At 36.4% G+C, this 9,400-nt stretch overlaps 1 protein-coding gene and 1 long non-coding RNA gene across 3 annotated transcripts; one reads left to right on the forward strand and one right to left on the reverse strand.

Moving 5' to 3' along the window:
- Positions 1-2,100: 2,100 nt before the first annotated feature.
- Positions 2,101-6,768, reverse strand: LOC123548713 (uncharacterized). Its single transcript, XM_045336219.2, has 2 exons — positions 6,566-6,768; positions 2,101-3,121 (listed from the first exon to the last, which is right to left on the reverse strand). Exons 1-2 carry the CDS (start codon positions 6,746-6,748, stop codon positions 2,447-2,449), a joined length of 858 nt encoding a protein of 285 aa, XP_045192154.2. The 5' UTR covers positions 6,749-6,768; the 3' UTR covers positions 2,101-2,446.
- Positions 6,769-6,809: 41 nt separating this feature from the next.
- Positions 6,810-9,400, forward strand: LOC123548714 (uncharacterized). Of its 2 annotated transcripts, none has more exons than XR_006685944.2 (3): positions 6,810-7,424; positions 8,601-8,760; positions 9,114-9,400. It is a non-coding gene; the product is annotated as an uncharacterized LOC123548714 (long non-coding RNA). The 2 variants fall into 2 exon arrangements; XR_006685945.2 differs by lacking the exon at positions 6,810-7,424 and adding an exon at positions 7,922-8,099.

Raw genomic sequence — 9,400 nt, forward strand, 5'->3', positions numbered from 1 at the left:
AATGTTTTAGCTTCTTCTCTTATATGATTTTAAAGTAGTGGATTTCAACCAAGCCTTACAGGAGTGATCGATGCCAAGTCTTATTATGCCTATTATTGGCATGTTTTGGTTCAGTTATTTTTAAGGGGAGTTATGAAATTTGATCAAAATGATTTTCTTAATGAAGTCCAGGTCAGTTTTGAATATGGGTCATCTGGGGTCAAAAACTAGATCACCCAGTCAAATGGAAGAAAAACCTTGTGCATGCAATAGGGACTGCATTTTTCACTGGATTAATGAAATAAATTTGATCAGATTGTTTGTCATATGTTTCTCAGGTGAGCGACCTAGGACCATTGATCCTCTTATTCATTCTTATTTATTTATGTTTGTTTTTGTTTTTGTGTGTGTGTGTGTGGGTGGGGGGGGGATGGTGGGGGGAGGGGGAAATTCTGGTATAGTAGTATAATAGCTGATGCTTTCAAATTTTGAACAATGACTTTGTACCACTTGCAGAAGATCCTTAATGATTCTGGTGTCAGGTTTCGGCTATAGGCTACAGGGATTATATACCCCCCACAAGCATTTTTTTCTTGATGATCTCAAGGTCAAGATCGAAATTGGGTCATGTGGGATCAAATACTTGGTCAGTAGGCCAGATCATAGGAAAAGCTTGTGAACACTCGAGAGGCCACAGTTGTGACACAATCTTTATGAAACTTGGTCAGAATGTTTGTCTTGTTGATCTCTAATTCAAGTTCAGATCTGGGTCAGGTGAGCTGTTCAAATCAAAGGAAAAGCTTGTGAACACTTAGAGGCCACAGTTGTGACCAATCTTTGGCCAGAATGTTTGTCTTAATGATCTCTATATCAGATTGGAAACTGGTCTTGTGGGGTCAGAAACTAGACCAGATCAAAGGAAAATCTTGTAAAACACTAGTCCACAGTTCATGACCCTATCTTCATGAACTTGGTCAAAAGGATGATCTTGATGATCTTTAGCCCATGTTTGAATCTGGATCATCTGGGATCAAAAACTAGGTCACATACTAAAATCAAAGAAAAACATTGTGCATGCAATAGGGGCAGCATTTTTCATTTGATGTGCATGAAACTTGGTCAGAATGTTTTTCTGCATGAAATCTAGGATGATTTTTTTATCTGGATCATGTGTCAAAAACTAAGTCATCAGGTCAAATCAATGAATTAGTTTGTTTACAACCCTAGGGGGGAGCGGGGGGAATAGTTTTTATTCTATCTTCATAAAACTTGGTCATAATGTTTGTTATCATCAAGTCTTGGATGAATTTGAATCTGGGTCACGTGGGGTCTAAAACTAGGTCACTATGTCAAATCAAAGGAAAAGCTTTTTAACACTACAGGCCACGTTTTGCTCCAATCTTCCCGAGACTTTGTCAGAATGTTTGTTTTCATTAAATTTTGAACAAATTCAAATCTGGGTAATGTGAGGTAAAAAACTAGGTCACTAGGTAAAATCGAAGAAAATGCTTGTTTACACTCAAGAGGCAACGTTTTTTGTCCAATCTTAATAAAAATTGGTCAGAATATTTGCCACCATGAAATCACAAGGTAAATCATGTTATGATGTGTTACTCAGGTGAGCGACCCAGGGCCATCTTGACCCTCTTGTTTTTTCCCTTTCAGGTATCTTAGTATCCCCTCCCCTGCTGCACCTCAGCATACCCCACCCTTTACTTTCAGAAGAGTTTCTAGACATTTTATGTTAGCATCCCTTCCCTTATCCGCATCCTAGACACGAAAACTCCTCTCCTGTCCTCCACCCCACCCTCAAGCCCCCGCTTCCTCTTCACCCCTGATCTTGCAAACTGGCGTATTATGCCACGTTAGGCGGAATTCCTGTTGCTCAAATGTAAGTCAGATATACATCAGTTGGAAATTCGAAGTATGCTTTCCCCAGAAACCCCAGAAATTCTATCCATTCACCTAGAAATAAATTCTGGACCCGCTCCTTTGCATATAGCAATTAGCTTCGCTAACTCCAACTCGCAGTTTCCTTGCCAAAAAGGTGACTAGGTTACAAAATGAAACCTGAATACAGAGAGGTGGTGCAACAGTTTAATGTGAATACAAAGACTCCAAGACAGCGCTTCTGTTTTATTTCTTTTAGGTATGTGGATGTTATATCCTGTCACATGTTGAAGACAATTATTATAAGTACTCATTCCGATTGTCTACAGCCTTTGCAGGGATTCAAGACTCATTCCCGATTTCGTAGACCTCTTTTGTAACGAAATTAAGGACATTTAATAGAAATGTAAGAATAATAAGAACGAAATAGAATTGATTAATTAATGCAAATAATATTTTACCAACAATTCCGTTTACAGTTGGGAAAATAGATAAAGGATCTATGTATTACTAATTTGGAATAAAGTCCTCCAAACTAGTAGTTGTGCATACACACAACTGCCTAGTGTTAATATCATTATTCAGTGACTGACTGTCCCTTGTTCTCGGCAATAATTGACTGGTCTTTGTTCTCTCTACCAACGTTGAGAGTATATATTACAATGGCTACCATCCGTCTGGTTACATTTTTCAGACTGTCCTCTACGTTCCAAGACAGTACCGCTGACGAAGCTTTGTCACTTAAATCAACAGGTATTGACGTATAATCCACGTCCGAGTTTTGCTCCCCAGAACTGTTGGAACTTCCTACCATACGGCTAATTTCTGAGATGCAGCTGTTCCCGGAACAGCCAAGTTGATCTATTTTTCCATTAGAAATATCTTGATTACCGTAAGCGCTAAAATCTTCACCGCGTCGCTTCTTACCTACAACGTCATCACTTGTGGCAGTAGTCTTGTCTTTGACTTCAGTGTCTCTTTCCAGATCTACTTGTAACTTGTACATAACGGCTAATAGCAGTTGGATATCATCTGCTTCACTTTCCTTGAACCCAAACGACTTGATCGCATCGCAGAAAACTTGTTTGACACCCTCTTTATCTATTAGGTGCCACAGCATTTTGATGTCAGTGATTTCAGCATGCTTGGACGCCATCTTTGCTAACAAAAAGTTGAAGAATACTTTCACGTGGTCCAAGATGTCGCGAACTTTGTTATCTCCTTCTATGATACTCTCTAGAATGTCCCAACTCTGAAAAGCAGTTTTAAAGCAAGAATGATGAAAACCCGACTCTGAAAATACTTTCTTTGGCAATGACGCTTATTTATACAGAACTGCTTTGTTTTTCAAATACAAGTCTTTGAGATAACTAAACTTAAGATTTTTGAAAAAGCAACAGTGGGATAAGTTGCTTTTTACCAGAAAAGCAAAATCATTACTTATAGAGTAGGATCCAGAACGAATGCCACTGCATTCATGACACTTTAATTAATTCATAGTTGTATCATTAAAAATGTAGAATTCTTAGTTGCGCATTAAATCATTTCTCATTATACAGGTTTCTTTTTTTAAATAGAGTAATTCTATCGCCTTTGGTGACGTCATCGCAAATTCTAGCATAAAACTGCTGTTCTTGTCACTTTTCGGGGGTGTTTTAACAGGAGAGAAAACGTGTGTAACAGAGAGATTCTCGCGCTCGCGTGCTGTTATAACACCTTTTTATATATGCACGTTCTGTGGCAAAGCGTAAACGTCATTCGGCCCCAAAACGGATAATTCAAAACGACATGACGTCAACGTGAAAAAAGTAATGACGTTGAGTGATATTGTATTAAGGAGGTAGGTTACCTTGTTACAAGGGTAAATTCAAGTTAGTTTAACCGCAGCATTTGTTTGTATTTCGTGTAATATGAAGTTTTACCTGCTACAATCTCAATTTCGTTTGTCTCTGTCCCTTCAAAGTCAATTTTTATCCAGGTTTGAAGAACATGACCCTCTAAAGGTATTTCATATTGAAAGAAGAAGGAAAGTACAGATATTTAACACTTTTCAGTGTATTTTAGTTTCATTGATGTCCGTAGAAGTCTGCGTAATTGATAATTTTACTAGTATGCACGTTAGCTTTCTAATATAAGCTTTAAATGTATATGTCGCGGCGCTCGTGTTTCCATGGTAACGCATTTTCTCTCATTTTTAAACAATTATGTATAAAAATAGGGGTTTTCGACGGCTTAAGTGTCATTCTGTTAATGACCAACATGGAATATTTGGGAAATATTATAAGCAAAATACCAAGCACTTTACATGGTACCCTATTTTTCTTAAAGTTTACAGTAACCATGGCAACAGAGATGGTTAAAATAGCTTTTATCTTGCTTTTTTATCGTAATTTCTTATAAAAAAATATTGAATAAGATTATCTTTCTAGTTAATGTAGCTTTAAAACATATTATTTCTAACGTAAATTATATTTTCTTGTTATTTGCATTGATTCAAACAAATTTCACAGCTTAGAATACATGCGGCAGTACCCCTCGTCTGGCATTTTTCATGGAAAAATCGTTCAGCATGCTGTTATCATTCTCATGGATATTGTTGAAATGAAAATAAAAAGCCGAAGCTGTGTTTCTTAAATAGACCAGTGTCAACGCTTTTGAATTTTACATTTAGATACATAGGTCACAGGCTTCGTTTCCATGGTAACATCAATTAAATTCAAGGAACCACATTTTTCTACTGAAATTTGAACAATTTTAGATCTTAGTTTTAGTAGATAAGTAACAAATTATCAACGGAACCTGAAAAATAGGTATTACCAATCAAGCTGCTAGATTTTTTATTTGAAATTGGCCGTTACAAGAAACCTTTCATCCGACTATATTCCAGATTACATTGGTTACCATCATCCATTTCTTACAATCCGCATAACGTTTCAATATAACTACATAAAAGAAGCAAAATATTGATGATTATTCAGAGCAAAAGATTCATAACAAATATTTCAGCAAATATTTGTTATTTGAAGATAGTTAAAATAAAGAAAATGCACAGACTTACGTACTTTCAAGATAAAAGCTATTAATTTTGCGCGGTAACTGACACGTAATGTCATGACGTCAATGACGTCATTTTAAGGCAACATTGTTTTGAAGCGTTTCTGCCGCAACTGATTCATTATTTCTACATTATTAAACCATAAAGTATCAGATCGGAGGCAGGTTCATGATTTTTTTCAAGAGAATGAATACACAAACACATTTAATTTGTCGTAAACGTCTTCGTAAATCGTCACGTTAGCATCCGGTTAGACATGCGCACATACAAATATGAAGGTAACCTACCTCCTTAATTTATCAGTTTTTACGTGTTTTATGCAAGAATAGCGTTAGCACATGTTCATTTCGTGTTATAACATCTGCAGAATCGTTCGTGGTACGTTGGTACCCTCGCCCTAACGGGCTCGGGCACCAACCAATCCATCGGGATTCTACAGATGTTATAACACGAATAAACTTGAGTTCCCTACAATAAAAGTCGCTTTGAAGTGCTACTCGATTTTTTCAGTGACGTGTGGCGTTCGTCGGTACAATGCCTTCCATAAATGTCGATATGTCGAGAAGCATGAAGTATACTAGTATATTCTTACGATTTTTTCAGAAGGTATTGATAATAAACCAAGGTATGTAGTTTTCTTTTCGCTGTTAAAACACGTTTTTTCATACCATTGACATCACAAAGCACATCTGATAGGTCAATGTTATATCAAAATAAAATATTGTTGCATGATAAAGGCATTGTTCCGGTCAAGAAAAATTACAGTATTGCCCAGTTGGTTATCACAACCTGAGCGCCCCTTATCTGATACATTCATGGCACTGAACCAAAATTGTGACTGCGGTGTTTTTATCGTGCGATTTGTGATATAATAATCATTTGATTTTCCTTAAGTATTTTGGTATCAACAAGACAGCATTAAGCTGACTTTTAAAATTGAATGAACATTACCATATTAGGTCGATGTCTGACTGAGTTTATTGTGAAAAAATCAGATCAAATTAAGTTCGCAGTAAATTTTTGAAGCATAAACGATTTTGTTTTGGTAGAACGCACTTTAGCGGTCCCCGGAAATTTACAATGCGCATGCACCGCAAGTTTGACTGTAGGGGAAAAGCGGGGGTGTTGGGCATCAGCCCGAAACATATTGATCTGAAAATAAATTGACGCTTATAACTTTCTTTTTTAAGGCATTTTAAACTTCAATTATTGTAGGGACCGCTTAAGTGCAAGTGCTCTTTTTTCAATTTCAAAATATATTAATGCGTTTTGAATTTACCCCAAAAAACAGATATTGATGTGTACTTTCGTCCTGTTGATGGATTGTTAGAACACTCTCAGACTCTTAGTTACAATAAAAGCTGCATTTTTCTTACTTTTAGGTTCGTAATACCCGAAAATGCTCTCATTTCGCCTCAAAGTCTGCCACTAGTTCGTATGTTTAAATCCAAAATGCTCTTACAAACTGCACCCAACCACGAGAGGCTTTTTGAAAATAAAATAAAAGATTACTTTTTTTTTTTATTTTGCTGGATCAAGCAGAGGCTGGCGATTTGTAAGTCATCATTTACCCACTGAACTTACAACAGTTCTGACACATGCACAAATGCGTCGACTGCAGAGGAATAAAATGGGCCTTACCCTCGACTCTGTTTCAGTTTTGTCGACGTACCGTTTCACCGCATTCGCTAGATCTCTTGCTGCCATCATTATGTTGCTGAATTCTACCTCTAAGTTGGATGCCCTTTCTTCCAAATTGCTGAGCTTTGTACTGATATCAAGCTCAGCCTTTAGGAGGCTTCCCTGTTGTACTGTTGACGACATTTTTTTTCAAATATTTCAATGACGTCAGACACGTCAACAACGTAGGGAAATGCGGGATTTTCTGCGGAGATTCATTTCGTTTGAAGCCTGACGTTGCAAGTGTTTAGAATATAACATGCCTTTTCTGTCATAGGAGGACATAAATTTGTACTGTTTCAAAGGTTAAGGGATTGAGCAAACAACAGTATGCTAGGCTTATACTTTTACAAAAGACGTTACTAATCAGATGCCCCGGCTCAATAATAGTTCGAGATAACCTTGTTTTTAGAGAATGAATATTTCACTGACATTGTAATGCAAGTCTTGACTGTCTATCTTTTTTTTAATCGGTTGGGTGATCTTGAACAATATTGTAAGAAACTGACACTAATTACACGGACAAATGCAGCGGACAAGTGGATGTGGAGGATGAGCAAATTAAACTCAGAATCTTCGTCTTACATTGGCCCAGCGCTACGAAGTCAGGGATCGTGATTCTCGTACTCAAATTACAATCATTCGGAAAAGAGTTCTGTGTTATGTATGCTTTACATTTGGCACGCTAAAGAATCAGAGAAGCTTCTAGACATTGGAATGCTTCCCGCCTCTTGCTATCTTCTCGAGGGATTGAATGTAGGACGTTTTGGCTAGCGGACGTTTTGGCCTGGGCTCTTTTGGCGTAGGATGTTTTGGCCAGGTAAGTTTTTTGGGTAGGATGTTTTGGCCAAATCAAATTCTATTTCCATAACATGCAAAATATGGTTTGGCTATTCATATGTTATAGTATAATTGATCATTGGGGTTGTTAGAAATAATTTTTAGAAAAATTGATTTAACAAGATTTTGTGAAGATTTATTTCCAGTTGCTTTAATCATTGCAATCAATTAATTTATTATTGTCATAGTTGCATGTATTGATCACAAAGAAATTTTTATTTTGTTTGTTGTTGTTGTTGTTTTTCAGTTGATATAGAATAGAATAGCATGAGTTGGTTTTATTATCCAATATGAGTTGAATTTGTTCAATTATACTATATAGAATTATTCAGAATAATCTCCAGACCATATTTTGCATGTCATGGAACCACCATTTATTTTTGGCCAAAATGTCCTATCCAGAGAATTTGCCTGGCCAAAACGTCCTAGGCCAAAACATCCTAGGCAAAAACGTCCGTGGCCAAAACGTCCGTCCACCCGAGGGTTTTGGGTGGGAGTGGGACTTAAATAATCTATCCAGCTTATTCAAATTGTACCCCTAAAAATTATGAATACTTGTCTCATGATTCTAGTGGACTTGTTGATTTACCAGAAGTTAGTGCAGAGCACTTTCAAGGCAATGCGTGACAACTTTCATTTAAGGACCCACTACAGAGTAAGTGTATTATTTGTGACACCATTTTTTATTTTTCCAGGAAGTGAACTCTAGAAAAAGTCAAATAAGCTTGAAGCTTTTATCTCGGTCGAGGTAAATTGCTATTTGGACTAAACTAGAATATAAATGTGTGCACGCGGACTTGCTGTTTGGCATGGGGTGAAACCATTGTGTAAGTCCGAGGCCTTGCATGGCAAATTTACACGCAATGTATTTTATTATTATTCAATGTTAATTTATCAAAAACTAATACAGCAGGCACTGGCTACCGGTATACTATATAACTTCTGTATATACATCACTTGGATTGTATATGTATCTTACATGGACTGTGAAACAAATTAACATAACTTGAAAATATCCATGGCGAGGATTTTGTTTTTCTCTAAACGGGCAACATCTGTGTCATTTACAGTTAGAAACTGTTTTGCTGTACATCAGGTGAATGGCTAAGGTTTTCTAGTTGCAAATCATGATTACTGAATGTCTTCAACCTTTTAGTGACCACAACTTCCTGCACATGGTTTCTGAGGAGATGCTGTTTGAAGAAACGTAAGGACGGACTGACGACTGATAGTGAGTGATCAAAACAGCTTAACCCGAGTGACCTAAAAACAAAATGATCTTCATAAATTCTTGTAATAGGACGGAGTATTACCAGGTAAGTACCATGCAGATAATAATATCTGGAAAATCCTTGTTTTTAAGTAATATTCGTGCAGACACAAACACTTAAACGACTTATTCAGCCTGTTTTTGATGGTGGAAGAAGACCAGATGCTCCTGCTGGTCTTGTTTCAGGTTTGAGAGAGCATCTTAATTAAACTGCCAGGAAGTTTGTAGAATTGAGTCATATAAAAAGAAACAATGAATTTTTACATATTTCATTTCATATTTAGTACATTCTTTTTTTCAACAGAGATAGCTTAAATATAGTAAAGAATCTTTTATAATCATTTACTAATAGATATAAATATGTATGACAGTATATTCTTTCAACAATTTACATTGCAGGTGTAAACATGTGAAAAAGCCTGCTACAAGAAAGCTGCAAAGAAGTAAAGTATAAACCAATTAATTTGGTTTAATCTGAGTTAAAACAACAAAAAATGATTGTCTGGTATACTACAGGATTTGTTTTCTGAAATTTTTTTACAAAGTTTAAAAAATCTGCTATAGGCTTCAGCAACATAAAGAAATTTGATGAAAATTACAAGGTTTATATAGAGGAACTGCCTACACTACAAATAATCTTTTTCAATGTAATGTCTGGCATATATGACTAGACTTACCCTATGACT

Source organism: Mercenaria mercenaria, chromosome 6 (assembly GCF_021730395.1).
Source record: "Mercenaria mercenaria strain notata chromosome 6, MADL_Memer_1, whole genome shotgun sequence".
Classification (NCBI taxonomy): Eukaryota; Metazoa; Mollusca; class Bivalvia; order Venerida; family Veneridae; genus Mercenaria; species Mercenaria mercenaria.